The 16,736-nt window shown below is 39.8% G+C and overlaps 1 protein-coding gene across 1 annotated transcript in view; it reads right to left on the bottom strand.

Moving 5' to 3' along the window:
- The window catches only part of CDS1 (CDP-diacylglycerol synthase 1), a 70,160-nt gene that overhangs the window by 28,733 nt on the left and 24,691 nt on the right, over nt 1-16,736 (bottom strand). Inside the window, exons 4-5 of the mRNA XM_064368822.1 lie at nt 11,675-11,772; nt 9,524-9,663 (exon numbers count right to left, since the gene is read on the bottom strand). Of these exons, the coding sequence (XP_064224892.1) occupies nt 9,524-9,663; nt 11,675-11,772 (238 nt within the window). The remainder of the gene's footprint in view (nt 1-9,523; nt 9,664-11,674; nt 11,773-16,736) is intronic.

Here is a 16,736-nt window from a genome sequence, read left to right as displayed (position 1 = left end):
AAGGAGACATCTTTGATGTCCAGCCCACTCAAGACATGAGCACTGGCCTCTGTCTCACGGCAACCACATGAGAGGCCTGGGGTTAGAACTGCTCAGTTAACGCCACCAATCCGCAGGACAGTGAGCGAAAATAACAAATTGTTCTATGCCAAGGAGAAAGTAAAACTAGTTAAGGCTTTTTGTTTTAAAATGACAGTTTGTATTCCATCCTGGTATCCCTGCAAAATAATATTAAAAGAAATCAAGGGGAAGCCTCACAAGAACAGAGAAAACTGAAGAAATGTCAAGGAGAAAAGAAGAAACATGGCTATAAAATTCAGAAGCTAGAAAGCAGACAGGTAACTGTTAGTAGACCTGAGAAATTACAGGTGTCTAAATGTATTTTCTAGAGAAACGAAGGAGAAAAGGCCCAGTGGGAGGCAAGACTGAGGCCTAGGCTTCTGACCTGGAGTAGTGAGTGAAACTCTGACAATAAGTGTGAGCCCTAGCCAAAGCAATCAGTTGTGAGAACAGACTAGAGATATCTTTAGAAATGAACAATCATAAGACATCTACCTTCTACACATCATTTCATAAGAAACTACAGCAGGCCATGCTTCAGCAAAGTGAGGGCGTTAACCAAGAGATGGAAACCCTGGGATGGAAGAAACAGGGGCTCAAATCAGGACAGCTCAGCAGTGGGGCCATATGCAGCCAGTTCACACAGGAACAGGAATGCAGAGGTCTCTGGCACAGAAGTTTCCAGGAAAAAGGGCAATTGATACACTATCTGACTTATGTAAATATTTGAAAATACTACCAGTAGACATGGGACAACCTGAAGGAAAAATTAAGGATCTCTACACTGAAATTAGCAAATATGAGAAAGAGAAGGTGAAGCAGTTACTCAGTTCGGGAAAAACAAAAAGTTGTAAAAGGATTTTATGTAATCATAGATACTATTTGGTTCTACAGGAAGTGATATTTTAGGTACCTACTTAATAATGCAAACTACGACTATAAAAAAACTGAGTATGAAGAAGTGAGGTGGGTTATAACAGGAAGTCAACAGATAATGCCTAAAGTAAATTAAGAAACAGACATATTACTTAGAGGAAATGAAAAAATCTGAAAGCGGTGGGGTGCAGGGTTGCTGTTTACATTATAATTCTTTTGAAATTAAGTTTGAAAACTAATGTGCATATATTAATGATAGAAATAATTTGTTTTAATTAACCACAATTATTATTATTATTATTATTATTACTATTATTGAGATAGAGTCTGACTCTGTCGCCCTAGCTGGAGTACAACGGCATGATCTCAGCTCACTGAAACCTCTGCCTTCCGGGTTAAAGTGATTCTCCTGCCTCAGCCTCCCAACTAGCTGGCATTACCAGCACCTGCCACCATGCCAGGCTAACTTTTTTTTTTTGCATTTTCAGTAGAGATGGGGTTTCGCCATGTTGGCCAGGCTGGTCTTGAACTCTTGACCTCAAGCAATCCACCTGTCTCAGCCTCCCAAAGTGCTGGGATTACAGGTGTGAGCCACAATGATCAGCCCACAATTGTTTTTAAATAATTTTAAGAATAATCACATGAAATAAAATGTTGGGTTCAATAACAGAAGGTACCATAGACACTTTGACTATTATTATCAAAACTCAAAATGCCAGAAGTCTTGTTATTTTAAACATAAACTGAGAAGATACTACATTCTTCTCTCCTGTAATACAAAAGCATCCATTCCAGAATCTGCCTTACCTTTAACAAAATAAATCAAGTTTATTGGTTTGGTAAACGAGAGAAAATTCTCACATTTTCTACCAAGAAAATAATCGCACAAATATCCTTTGATAAACACAGAATCAGAGGCAAATGTTTTACTCTCCAAAATTTTAGTATGATCTTCTTAACTGATAACAATCATAATCTCTCCAAGATCATAATCCTTCAAATTGGTCAGAATTTAAAACAGACCAACTACCATCAAATGAATACCCTTACAAGAGTAGAAATTTTTCAATACCTATTTCTATGAATGTACTTTTTATAGATACAGCAGTAAAAAGTTTTTTTAAATGATGGAACAGATTTGGAAAGCTGAACTGAAAAATAAACCTGAACGTAAGGCTGGGTGCAGTGGCTCGTGCCTGTAACCCCAGCACTTCGGGAAGCCAAGGCAGAAGGATCCCTTGAGCCTAGGAGTTCAAAACCAGCCTGGACCACATGGGGAGACCCAATATCTACAAAAATAAAATTAAATTAAAAATTAAAAAAAGTAACAAAAAACCTGAATGTAAAAGGTGGAAAATTCTTCAAAAATGTATTCCTCCTCATGATATAAAAAAAAATTATCTGAAAATTCCCATTATCATTTCAGATTGTATTTCACTTTCTGGCTTTTTAGACTTAGAAGGCCCAGGAACTGAAGGCACTTAGGAGCACCATGAAGACATCATAACTATTTAATGAAATAGCATACTTCTAAAGGACTGGACATGCTTTCCCACATACTCTGTGTATTTTTAAAGAGAAATGGAAAAGAATCACTCAGTTTCCAAAATTGTATCAGGAGAAAAATCTATTTGCTGGGAAACTCCTAGAAGTTAAAACAGTAACTATTAACAGCTAATGTGAAAACTCACAAATAAATTTCATTTTGTTCTTTTAAAGTGGAAATAAAAAAAAAAACTTTTATATAGTGCCAGGTACTATTCTAAGTGCTTTACAAAGAAACTGAAGCACAGACAAATTAATTAAATATCTCATTGTTTACTCATTCAGTAATTGGTAGGTCCAGAATTCACATGAGCAATGTGGTTTTTAAAAAGCACATTTAAAAAAATCAATTTCTTAGGGATTTTTTTTTTTACAATCTGTAAAATTTTATGGAAAAGATATCTGTAAATTCTAACTTTATCTTAAGAATGTAATTTTTATTTTATTTTATTTTATTTTTATTTTTATTTTTTTATTGCATTTTAGGTTTTGGGGTACATGTGAAAAACATGCAAAGTTGTTGCATAGGTGCATTCATGGCAGTGTGATTTGCTGCCTCCCTCCCCCTCACCCATATCTGGCATTTCTCCCCATGCTATCCCTCCCCAACTCCCCCCCTGCTGTCCCCCCCACTCCCCCCCAACAGACCCCCGTGTATAGTGCTCCCCTCCCTGTGTCCATGTGTTCTCCTTGTTCAACACCCTCCTATGAGTGAGAACATGTGGTGTTTGGTTTTGTAATCTTGTGTCAGTTTGCTGAGAATGATGGTTTCCAGGTTCATCCATGTCCCTACAAAGGACGCGAACTCCTCCTTTTTAATGGCTGCATAATATTCCATGGTGTATATGTGCCACATTTTTCCTGTCCAGTCTATCATCGATGGGCATTTGGGTTGGTTCCAGGTCTTTGCTATTGTAAACTGTGCTGCAATGAACATTCGTGTGCATGTGTCCTTATAGTAGAACGATTTATAATCCTTTGGATATATGCCCAGTAATGGGATTGCTGGGTCAAATGGAATTTCTATTTCTAGGTCCTTGAGGAATCGCCACACTGTTTTCCACAGTGGTTGAACTAATTTACACTCCCACCAACAGTGTAAAAGTGTTCCTATTTCTCCACATCCTCTCCAGCATCTATTTTCTCCAGATTTTTTAATGATCGCCATTCTAACTGGCGTGAGATGGTATCTCAATGTAGTTTTGATTTGCATTTCTCTAATGACCAGTGATGATGAGCATTTTTTCATATGTTTGTTGGCCTCTTGTATGTCTTCTTTTGAAAAGTATCTGTTCATATCCTTCGCCCATTTTTGAATGGGCTTGTTTGTTTTTTTCTTGTAAATCTTTTTTAGCTCGTTGTAAATTCTGGATATCAGCCCTTTGTCAGATGGGTAGGCTGCAAAAATTTTTTCCCATTCTGTTGGTTGCCGATTCACTCTATTGACTGTTTCTTTTGCCGTGCAGAAGCTGTGGAGTTTGATTAGGTCCCATTTGTCTATTTTGGCTTTTGTTGCCAATGCTTTTGGTGTTTTGGTCATAAAGCCCTTGCCTACGCCTATGTCCTGAATGGTTTTGCCTAGGTTTCCTTCTAGTGTTTTTATGGTGTTAGGCCTTATGTTTAAGCCTTTAATCCATCTGGAGTCAATTTTAGTGTAAGGTGTCAGGAAGGGGTCGAGTTTCTGCTTTCTGCATATGGTTAGCCAGTTTTCCCAACACCACTTATTGAACAGGGAATCCTTTCCCCATTGCTTGTTTTTATCAGGTTTGTCAAAGATCGGGTGGTTGTAGATATGTTGTGTCGCCTCCGACACCTCTGTTCTGTTCCATTGGTCTATATCTCTGTTTTGGTACCAGTACCATGCTGTTTTGATTACCGTAGGCTTGTAGTAGAGTTTGAAGTCCGGTAGTGTGATGCCTCCTGCTTTGTTCTTTTTGCTTAGAATTGACTTGGCTATGCGGGCTCTCTTTTGGTTCCATATGAAGTTTAAGGTGGTTTTTTCCAGTTCTGTGAAGAAGGTCATTGGTAGCTTGATGGGGATAGCGTTGAATCTGTAAATTACTTTGGGCAGTATGGCCATTTTCACGATATTAATTCTTCCTAACCATGAACATGGAATGTTTCTCCATCTGTTTGTGTCCTCTCTTATTTCGTTGAGCAGTGGTTTGTAGTTCTCCTTGAAGAGGTCCTTTACGTTCCTTGTTAGTTGTATTCCTAGGTATTTTATTCTCTTTGCAGCAATTGTGAATGGCAGTTCGTTCTTGATTTGGCTCTCTTTAAGTCTATTATTGGTGTATAGGAATGCTTGTGATTTTTGCACATTGATTTTGTATCCTGAGACTTTGCTGAAGTTGCTTATCAGTTTCAGGAGATTTTGGGCTGAGATGATGGGATCTTCTAGATATACAATCATGTCGTCTGCAAATAGAGACAATTTGACTTCCTCCTTTCCTAATTGAATACCCGTTATTTCTTTTTCTTGTCTGATTGCTCTGGCTAGAACTTCCAGTACTATATTGAACAGGAGTGGTGAGAGAGGGCATCCTTGTCTAGTGCCCGATTTCAAAGGGAATGCTTCCAGTTTTTGCCCATTCAGTATGATATTGGCTGTTGGTTTGTCATAAATAGCTTTTATTATTTTGAGGTACGTTCCGTCGATACCTAGTTTATTGAGAGTTTTTAGCATAAAGGGCTGTTGAATTTTGTCGAAGGCCTTCTCTGCATCAATTGAGATAATCATGTGGTTTTTGTCTTTGGTTCTGTTTATGTGGTGAATTACATTTATAGACTTGCGTATATTGAACCAGCCTTGCATCCCCGGGATGAATCCTACTTGATCATGGTGGATAAGCTTTTTGATGTGCTGTTGCAATCGGCTTGCCAGTATTTTATTGAAGATTTTTGCATCTATGTTCATCATGGATATTGGCCTGTAATTTTCTTTTCTTGTTGAGTCTCTGCCGGGTTTTGGTATTAGGATGATGTTGGTCTCATAAAATGATGTGGGAAGGATTCCTTCTTTTTGGATTATTTGAAATAGTTTCAGTAGGAATGGTACCAGTTCCTCTTTGTATGTCTGGTAGAATTCGGCTGTGAACCCATCTGGACCTGGGCTTTTTTTGGGTGGTAGGCTCTTAATTGCTGCCTCGACTTCAGACCTTGTTATTGGTCTATTCAGGGTTTCGACTTCTTCCTGGTTTAGGCTTGGGAGGAGGCAACTGTCCAGGAATTTATCCATTTCTTCCAGGTTTTCTAGTTTATGTGCATAGAGTTGTTTGTAATAATCTCTGATGATGGTTTGAATTTCTGTGGCATCTGTGGTGATATCCCCTTTATCATTTTTTACTGCATCTATTTGGTTATTCTCTCTTTTCTTTTTTATTAGTCTGGATAGTGGTCTGTCTATTTTGTTGATCTTTTCAAAAAACTAGCTCCTGGATTTATTGATTTTTTGAAGGGTTTTTCGTGTCTCTATCTCCTTCAATTCTGCTTTGATCTTAGTTATTTCTTGTCTTCTGCTAGGTTTTGAGTTTTTTTGATCTTGCTCCTCTAGCTCTTTCAATGTTGATGATAGAGTGTCAATTTTAGATCTCTCCTTTCTTCTCATGTGGGCACCTATTGCTATATATTTTCCTCTAGAGACTGCTTTAAATGTGTCCCAGAGATTCTGGTATGTGGTGTCTTCGTTCTCGTTGGTTTCGAAGAACATCTTTATTTCTGCCTTCATTTCAGTGTTTATCCAGTCAACATTCAGGAGAAAGTTGTTCAATTTCCATGAGGCTGTGCGGTTCTGGGTTGTCTTCTGAATTCTGAGTTCTAACTTGATTGCACTGTGGTCTGAGAGACTGTTTGTTAGGGTTTCCGTTCTTTTGCATTTGCTGAGGAGTGATTTACTTCCAATTATGTGGTCAATTTTAGAGTAGGTGTGATGTGGTGCTGAGAAGAATGTATATTCTGTGGATTTGGGGTAGAGAGTTCTGCAAATGTCTATTAGGTTTGCTTGGTCCAGGTCTGAGTTCAAGTCCTGGATATCCTTGTTAATTTTCTGTCTCGTTGATCTGTCTAATATTGACAATGGGGTGTTGAAGTCTCCCACTATTATTGTGTGGGAGTCTAGGTCTCTTTGTAAGTCTTTAAGAACTTGCCTTATGTATCTAGGTGCTCCTGTATTAGGTGCATATATATTTAGGATCGTTAGCTCTTCTTGTTGCATTGATCCTTTTACCATTATGTAATGTCCTTCTTTGTCTCTTTTGATCTTTGTTGCTTTAAAGTCTATTTTATCAGAGATGAGAATTGCAACTCCTGCTTTTTTTTGTTCTCCATTTGCTTGGTAAATATTCCTCCATCCCTTTATTTTGAGCCTTTGTGTATCCTTGCTTGTGAGGTGGGTTTCCTGGATACAGCACACTGATGGGTTTTGGCTTTTTATCCAATTTGCCAATCTGTGTCTTTTGATTGGGGCATTTAGTCCATTTACATTTAGGGTTAATATTGTTATGTGTGAATTTGATCCTGTCATTTTGATGCTAGCTGGCTGTTTTTCCCATTGGTTGATGCAGATTCTTCATTGTGTTGATGCTCTTTACCATTTCGTGCATTTTTGGAGTGGCTGGTACTGGTTGTTTTTTTCTATGTGTAGTGCCTCCTTCAGGAGCTCTTGTAAAGCTGGTCTGGTGGTGATGAAATCTGTGAGTACTTGCTTGTTCTCAAAGGATTTTATTTTTCCTTCACTTATGAAGCTTAGTTTGGCTGGATATGAAATTCTGGGTTGAAAGTTCTTTTCTTTAAGGATGTTGAATATCGGCCCCCCACTCCCTTCTGGCCTGTAGGGTTTCTGCTGAGAGATCTGCTGTGAGTCTGATGGGCTTCCCTTTGTGGGTAACCCAACCTTTCTCTCTGGCTGCCCTTAGTATTTTCTCCTTCATTTCAACCCTGGTGAATCTGATGATTATGTGCCTTGGGGTTGCTCTTCTAGAGGAATATCTTTGTGGTGTTCTCTGTATTTCCTGGACTTGAATATTGGCCTGCCTTGCTAGGTTGGGGAAGTTTTCCTGGATAATATCCTGAAGAGTATTTTCCAGCTTGGATGCATTCTCTTCGTCACATTCAGGTACACCTATCAAACGTAGATTAGGTCTTTTCACATAGTCCCATATTTCTTGCTGACTCTGTTCATTCCTTTTTACCCTGTTTTCTCTAATCTTGCCTTCTCGTTTTATTTCATTGAGTTGATCTTCGACCTCTGATATCCTTTCTTCCGCTTGGTCAATTCGGCTGTTGAAACTTGTGCATGCTTCGCGAAGTTCTCGTGTTGTGTTTTTCAGCTCCATCAATTCGTTCATATTCCTCTCTAAGTTGTCCATTCTCGTTAACATTTCGTCAAGTCTTTTTTCAAGGTTCTTAGTTTCTTTGCATTGGGTTAGAACATGTTCTTTTAGCTCACGGAAGTTTCTTATTATCTACTTTCTGAAAGCTGATTCTGTCATTTCATCACGCTCATTCTCCATCCAGTCTTGTTCCCTTGCTGGTGAGGAGTTGTGCTCCCTTGTAGGAGGAGAGGTGTTCTGGTTTTGGGTGTTTTCATCCTTTTTGCGCTGGTTTCTTCCCATCTTTGTGGATTTATCCACCTATCGACTTTGTAGTTGCTGTCTTTCTGATTTTGGTAATTTTAAGTCTGTAGTAGCTGAACTCATAAACCCCCTTTTCTTCCCCCTAGGTGGTCTGTCCCAGGGAATTAGGGCGTTATGATTTTCCGCTGTTGCAATGGTTTTCCCTGCCCACAAGGTGGCAGCCTAGTCACACTCAGCCTGCAGAGGTTTCGTTGAGCTGCTGTGGGCAAATTGTCCTGGGAACTGCAGGGTGTTTCCCGGTGGGTGACGCCCCTCCTCCACAGAGCTGGACCGTCCCGTGTTCAGTCATGTTTCCGGAGGCGTCCTCTTTGCCCAGGAAACTCTTGGGTTGAGTCCCTGCCTCAGCTCCCCTTGCTGGCCCAGAGGGGATCCGGTCTCGCTCACTCTGCACAAGGGGCCGCTGCTCCCTGCCTCGGGTGCAGGCAGGGCAGCCGCGCCAGTCCAACCAGCGGAGCTGGCAACCCGTGGAGCTTCGCCACCTGTGAATCTCCTGGTCTGTGGGCAGTAAAAATCCGCTGCCCTGTGAGCCGCTGCATCAGCCAAAGCAGCGGCTCTGAGATTCGTGGCGCGCCCTTGCCCGGGAGTGTCCTGGCTTGAATCCCTGCTTCAGCTCCCCTTGCTGGCTCAGAGGTGATTCAGTCTCTCTCGCTCTGTACGTGGATCCGCCGCCCCCCACCTCAGGGCGTAGGCCGAGCGGCGCGCCGCTCCGCTCAAACCAGCGGCACTGGTGACCCGTGCGGCTCCTCCTCCTGTTAATCCCCTGGTCTGTGGTCAGTAAAAATCTGTCTGGAAATGCGGCGTCCACTCACCCTCTGTGCCTTCTTTTGGAGCTGCGATCCCGACTTCCTCCTAATCGGCCATCTTGAAAACCTCTCGAATGAATTCTTAAGAATGTAATTTTTAATTTAAAAATTATAAAAACACATGGCATAGCCCACTATAAACAAAGTTGCATATATAATAAACTAAGTCTAAAAAACTAATTAGTCTGATTACTTCTACATGAAAAAGCTCTATTTCCTCGGACAAATAAAGCAATATATATGTGAAAGTCTCTTCATAAACTGTATTTGGTTAATAGTTTTTATTTACTTAAAAGGATTTTTTATTACAATTTGCAAAGAAAATGTTCAAATAAGGCCAAGGCGGGCGGATCACCTGAGGTCGGGAGTTCAAGAAAATGTTCAAATATATGGAGTGATTCTTAATAAGCACTTTTTAAACCCACTATAAGGGATAATTGCTATTTAAGAACATTATTAAAGAAATACCTTTATACATGAGAAACAATGAAAAAGAGAGACTAGAATAAAATTTAGCAAAAAAGTTATGAATTTAAATAACATAAATAAAAATAAACATTGAAAATGTGTTAGCTACATATCAATACAGAATATTCTTTAACTTACCTGCCAGATAGAGGGCAAATGATATAAATCTATGGTAGCGAATGAGGAACTGAAGTTGTTCTTCTCTTTGAACAAATGTAGCAAAATAATCAGCTACAGTCTCTCCATAGAAAAAGTAGTTTACACACAATAGAAAGTACCTATAATTTAAAAACAATTAGCTTTTCTATATTTGAAGCTTTCCTTCCCCTCAAACTCAACAGAATTATTTTCTACATTCTGATGACATAATGATCAAAACCAAGTTCAGAAGACCAATTCAAGATATATTCTACCAAAATGATATTCTCCTATTTCAAACTTAATTTCAAATGTATTGATTGGCAAAAATTTACCAAATATAGTTCATACCTTTATTTAGCTGAAAATCTAATGCCAGAGATAATTAGGAGACAATGTAGAAAATACTATACACACACACAATCCCTCACCCTTTGGGGGGCGGGTGGTGTGTGTGTGTGCGTGTGTGTGTGTAAATTTAATACTTTGTGTGTATGTATGTGTATGTGTGTGTATGTATGATTTTAACACTTTGTATGTATGTATAATCTGTGTGTGTATATACTGAGGTATTAAGCTCATAATGAAAATTAACTCCACCAGATGCGGTGGCTCATGCCTGTAATCCCAGCACTTTGGGAAGCCAAGGCAAGTGGATCACCTGAGGTCAGGAGTTCAAGACCAGCCTGATCAACATGGAGAAACCCCATCTTCACTAAAAATACAAAATTAGCCGGGCGTGGTGGTGCAAGCCTGTAATCCTAGTTACTTGGGAGGCTGAGGCAGGAGAATCTCCTGAACCTGGGAAGTGGAGGTTGCAGTGAGCCGAGACTGTGCCATTGCACTCCAGCCTGGGCAACAACAGCAAAACTCCATCTCAAAAAAAAAAGGAAAAAAGGAAAATTAACTCCTAACTACTCACAGTTCTAATGCTTTTTAACAGAAGTCCTAAGACAAATCCCCACCTGCCCTCAGGAAGATTAAGAGGGAAAAAAAGAAGAGGTAATTCAACCTCTCTCTCCACTGCCCTGCACACACTGGCATCTTTTTGCCTTTTCTAATGCTCCCCATGGACTCCAGATGAGCAGGGATTCTTCCTCTGTAAGGCAATCAAGGCCTAACCTGGTCCACCAATCCAACTATTTACCCATTGTTCGCTGATCAATACCCTCGGCTCAGGAGGGCCAGGAATGTCTCATCAACTGGAGTATACAGTGCGTCTGTCTCACATCTAGAAACTGATGGGTGCTATCTCCCCAACCAGAAAACTCTTCATCTAAAATTTGTCTTCATTTCAAACACCAGTTTATCTTTTACCTCTTGTGACACCTTCTATAATCACTGGAGCCCATCCTGATTTATCTTCTCCTTTTTTAAATAATTAGAATTAATACTGCATGGTTTTGCATTTAATTATTCTCCAATTACTTTATCTATCTAACATTTCCTATATACTTTGCCACTGATGAAGAAACCTGCTAGAAGGAAAAATCAGCTAACACCAAAATCAAGACACTTCCTTTGACTATTCTAAACCCCATCTATTTAATAAGACACTGACTCCCTGGTTGGTATTAATCAACTATATTAAAAACCATGGCCACTTGGGTTAAATATGAATTATAACATTATCATGTTTCATAGTCAAGGTTTTGATAGCAATGATTTATAATGAAAAGTTTTAAAAGATGTAAAATTTTAAATGTTAAAATCATTTGGTGATTTTGTTACTAACGTCACATGAATTTGTATATATACAATATTTTGTATGTTCTCACGTCAACTGAGGGGAAATGAAGGAAAAGATCATATGTAAATATTTTGCTAAAGTTATTATTGTAAAGAATATAAAAATGTGTCCAATACAATTTTTAGTTTTTTATTTTAAAAAAAGGACAAGAATGGTGTATATATTAAACATATATTAGATATCTCTACAAAGACTAAAATACAAGATCTGAAAAAAGTCATATTGGAATGGGAAAGAAAAAGGTGATCTTCTTTTCAAATTTCAATTACATTATTTTTATTTATCCTTCTCTAGAATCAATCTGTTGGGTAAATTGAATGGATACTGACAGATCAAGATGCTTCCTTTACAAACTTCAGAAATCAACTTTTCATATCTGAAATAGTTTCAAGCTTACTTACCAACTTAGTGTTCTAAACCATGGTAGATCGTAAGAATGATAGACTCTATAACCTATAGTGATAATTTCATGGAAGCATTTCACTTGGATGCCCAGAACCTGAAACCAAGAGAAAACATTAACATATATTTCTCAATGTTTACATTTTTGCTTAATCATTCAATAAAGCAGTTTGTCATATGTATTTAAAAAATCTACCAATTTTTAATTATTCTAAATGTCAGTAAAAAGCGTAATATTCTATGTCTCTAAAATCAAGTGATGCCTCAAAGAGATAGGCAAAATAATGTTTTATTCAAAAAGATTTGGAAGATTCTTCCCGGCGTGGGTAATGGCACTGGAGTTTAAAGTTTGAGGGATATAGTCCAGTTGACCACAGTTGACTAGGACTTATCCCTCATTACTATTTCATTCTTGATATTTTCCTTCTCAAGATGGAGAATCTCTCTGTCCAACCTGCCCATTATGTTTCTTGAGATACCCTAAGAAAATGATCATATATGAAAGTTTGCTTGTATATATTTATTTGTAACCATGTATTGTTAAACCTGCAAATGATAAAGATACTGTCAGGGCAAATAGTTAAAACACTTTCTAACCAGTCACCCTGGAATGGCCTTTTCATCCTCTCTCCCAGCTGTGTCAACTCTCCCATAGCCAGCTACATGCTGGTCAATCTAAGCTGGACTACCTTAGCAAAGTATAAGCAAGCTTCTACACTTGCAGACACTTTGGCCAGTCATCTGAGTTTATGCATTTCTGTTTACACAGTGTCCTGATTGCACACCTATTAAATGGGTTTAGATTTATAAATCCCGTTTTAATGTTCTATTTTGTAGTCCTTCAAACTGCTGCATTCAGCAACCTGGGTGAAGGTAATTTCTCAAGACGGAGCATCATACCTAGTGCTAAACCTGTCAATTGCAAGACTCAAAGAGCAAATGGCATGTCAAACACTTATTATATGAACTAAGAGGCTAAATCTTTGTGAATATGGCAGACTAGCTTTTTCAGTCTCTAGAGAGCATACCTCAGGGACTTTTTATACTGTCCTTGAGCTAAGAATGGATTTTTTATATTTTTTAAAGAGTTTTTTAAAAATCAAAGATTATGTGACTGAAACATAAGCAGCTTCTTAAAGCCTACAATATTACTAACTGGTCTTTTAACAGAAAAAGCTTACCAAACTCTGTCAGGGGATATATTTTGGGATTTCTTTTTAAGATTTCCACAAATTATCTTTCCCAAACCTACCATCCAGGGTATTCTTAAGCTACTTTTTCCCATTATATCGATTACAAGTCCAATCACATACTTTAAAAAGTAAATGTGTCTTCGCAGCCACATAATAAAGAAATATATGTCAAATTACCATAAATAGTACTTTTAGGGAAAGGTCATAAATGTGTTATAAAGACAGGAGGAACTCTAAGTATCATTCTTCAAATAACCTTTGTATATAATATCAGGTCATTTCTAACAAAAATAGAGAACAGAGACAACGTTTAATATTAAGATAAAGTGTTAAAGTTAGTCAGATCCAAAGGGCTTTTAAAATATCATACTGAGAGGGTTGGCAAGATAGCTGAATAGGACAGCTCTGCTGTGCGGTTCCCAGAGAGATCAATGCAGAAGGTGGGAAATTTCTGCATTTCCAACTGAGGTACCTGGCTCTTCATCTCACTAGGACTGGTTAGACAGTGGGTGCAGCCCATGGAGGGCAACCTGAAGCAGGGTGGGGTGTTGCCTTACCTGAGAAGTGCAAGGAGTCCAGGAACTCCTTCCTCTAGCCAAAGGAGGCTGTGAGGGACTGTGCCATGAGGAACAGTCCATTCCGGCCCAGTTACTACACTTTTCCCACGGTCTTCAAAACCCTCAGACTAGGAGATTCCCTTGGGTGCCTACATCACCAGGGCCCTGGGTTTCAAGGACAAAACTAGGCAGCAGTTAGGGCAGACACCAACCTAGCTGCAGGAGTCTTTTTTCATATCCCAGTGGCATCTGGAACGCCAGTGAGACAGAACCGTTCACTCCCCTGGAAAGGGGCTGAAGCGAGGGAGCCAAGTTGTCTAGCTCAGCAAATGCCACCCCCATGGAGCCCAGCAAGCTAAGATCCACTGGCTTGAAATTCTTGCTGACATCGCAGCAGTCTGAAGTCAACCAGGGACACTCAAGCTTGGTGGGGGGAGGGGCATCCGCCATTACTGAGGCTTGAGTAGACAGTTTTCCCATCACAGTATAAACAAAGTTGCTGGAAAGTTCCTACTGGGCGGAGCCGACCACAGCTCCGCAAAGCTGTTGTAGCCAGACTGCCTCTTTAGATTCCTCCTCTCTGGGCAGGGCATCTCTGAAAGAAAGGTAGCAGCCCTAGTCAGGGGCTTATAGATAAAACTCCCATCTCCCTGGGACAGAGCACCTGGGGGAAGGAGTGGCTGTGGGGTCAACTTCAGCACACTTAAAGGTTCCTGCCTGCTGGCTCTGAAGAGAACAGCAGATCTCCCAGCACAGAGCTTGAACTCTGCTAAGGGACAGATTGCCTCCTTACGTGGGTCCCTGACCACTGTGCCTCCTGACTGGAAGAAACCTCCAGCAGGAGAGCTCCACAGGCATCTGGCGGGTGCCCCTCTGGGACAAAGCTTTGAGAGAAAGGAACACGTAGCAATCTTTGCTGTTCGGCAGCCTCCACCGCTGATTCCCAGGCAAACAAGGTCTGGAGTGGACCTCCAGCAAACTCCATCAGACCTGCAGCAGAGGGGCCTGACTGTAAGAAAGAAAACTAACAAACAGGAAGGAATAGCATCAAAATCAACAAAAAAAAGTCCACACAGAAACCCCATCCAAAGGTCACCAACATCAAAGCCCAAAGGTACATAAATCCACAAAGATGAGGAAAAACCAGCACAAAAAAGCTGAAAATGCCAAAAACCAGAACACCTCTTCTCCTCCAAAGGATCACAACTTCTCACCAGCAAGGGAACAAAACTGGAAAGACAATGAGTTTGATGAATTGGCAGAAGCAGGCTTCAGAACATGGGTAATAACAAATTCCTCTGAGCTAAATGGGCATGTTCTAACCCAATGCAAGGAAGTTAAGAAGGTCCCAATGCAAGGAACCTTGAAAAAAGGTTAGAGGAATTGCTAACTAGAATAACCAGTTTAGAGAAGGCCATAAATGACCTGATGGAGCTGAAAAACACAGCATGAGTACTTACTTCATAAGCATACGGACTTCCCCAACCTAGCAAGACAGGCCAACATTCAACTTCAGGAAATACAAAGAACAACACAAAGACACTCCTTGAGAAGAGCAACACCAAGACATGTAATCCTCAGATTCAGCAAGGTTGAAATGATGAATCATAAAACACTATAAACACCTCTACACATGGACACAGGGAGGGTGTATGTGTTCAGAATTTTATCATTTTTTTCTAGATTTTCTAGTTTACTTGCATAGAGGTGTTTATAGTATTCTCTGATAGTAGTTTATATTTCTGTGGGATCAGAGGTGATAACCCCTTTACAATTTTTTGTTGTGTCTATTTGACTCTTCTCTCTTTTCTTCTTTATTAGTCTGGCTAGCAGTCTATCTATTTTGTTGAACTTTTCAGAAAACCAGCTCCTGGATTCAGTGATTTTTTGAAGGGTTTTTTGTGTCTCTATCTCCTTCAGTTTTGCTCTTAGTTATTTCCTGTCTTCTGCTAGTTTTTGTATTTTACTGAGAGGGAATAACAAAAGTATTTTTAATAGCACACATTATATTTATATGATCATATATAGCTTGCAAAGACAATATGGAACTGCTATGAAAACAGAAAACAAAAGGTTCAAAATACTAGTTCAAAATCCTTAAACTGTATGTGTGTCTTCTAGGACTGGATGATTACACAGAGATTAATACTCCACACCATCATCACTGGTAGCAATGTACACTTGTAGGACTCTGTTGGCCCAATTAATGTTTCCAGAATCTTAACAACAGTCAGTATTTAATTGTCTACTCTTTACTACTTACTGAGGGCTTATAGAAATAATATAGGGCATCTGTTCACAGAGAGTTTCCTCCTGTTCACAATCTCTCAGGGAGGAAACATGACTACAACTCCATGTGAAATAGGCAAATGGATATGTGTAGAGACAGACACATCTGTGGCAGGGGCAGGGGGTGGGCAGCAGCAGAGCCAGAGGAGGAGGATCTGCAGAGTCACGTCTGCAGAGGGAATGAGGTGTGTTAAGGGAACTACTAGGAGAGTGGAGTTGCTGGAAGACAAAGGAGGAGAGAGAGAGAATCCTGGTCCTGGAATCCTAGGAAACAGCAGGAAGGACTGCACCGAAGAGTTGAAAGGACAAGACTGGACATGAGTGTTTAGGAGAATAAGGTGGAAAGAATGGACTGGGGAGGTGACAAGAGTAAAGGCAGTCAGGCAGGCAACACCAAGGAAGGCTTGGGAAAGTAGACAGTGTGAATTATGTGAATTGGGTCATTCTTGTCATATCCAACTAAAATCAGAGTTGAGAGGCCAAGCAGAAAATGCACTCGGGGTGCACAGCACCTGCTCCACAAATTATCCAAAGCGCAGTTGCTGAAACAGCTGGCCATACCCTCAAACCAGTTTTACTTAGTGGCTGCTGAAACAACAATCTGCCAGAACTCTAAGACTAGTTTGCCACTGTCACTCACCAATCAGAGCTTGCCAACTCCCAATAACTTCATAGTGCCAATGGGCTTTATTTCAAAACAGTATATAGCATTTCTCTGTTTAACAAAACTCCCAACCTTCTCTTCGTCCTTTAGATATACCAAAGACCACCCTGGTCTGGGTGTATGCTCTGAAGTGCAATTCTGTTTTTTTAAAAATATACATACATTCCCAAATAAAATGCTTTGCATAGAGATTTGTCTGTGTATTGCTATTTAACTTTGACAACAGATTGACTCAAGATGGCTGAGGTACGGACTAGAAGTTCAGATCTGGACATTTTGAATATGAACTATGGTACCTATGAATTGCCCAAATAAGTGTCTATTTTCACTTTGCAAATCTTTTCTAAGAAAGTACTCC

This window comes from Aotus nancymaae, unplaced genomic scaffold (genome assembly GCF_030222135.1).
Source record: "Aotus nancymaae isolate 86718 unplaced genomic scaffold, 86718_ANA_hifiasm-v0.15.2.pri h1tg000006l, whole genome shotgun sequence".
NCBI classification, from domain to species: Eukaryota; Metazoa; Chordata; class Mammalia; order Primates; family Aotidae; genus Aotus; species Aotus nancymaae.
This window is presented reverse-complemented; position numbering and strand designations above follow the sequence as displayed.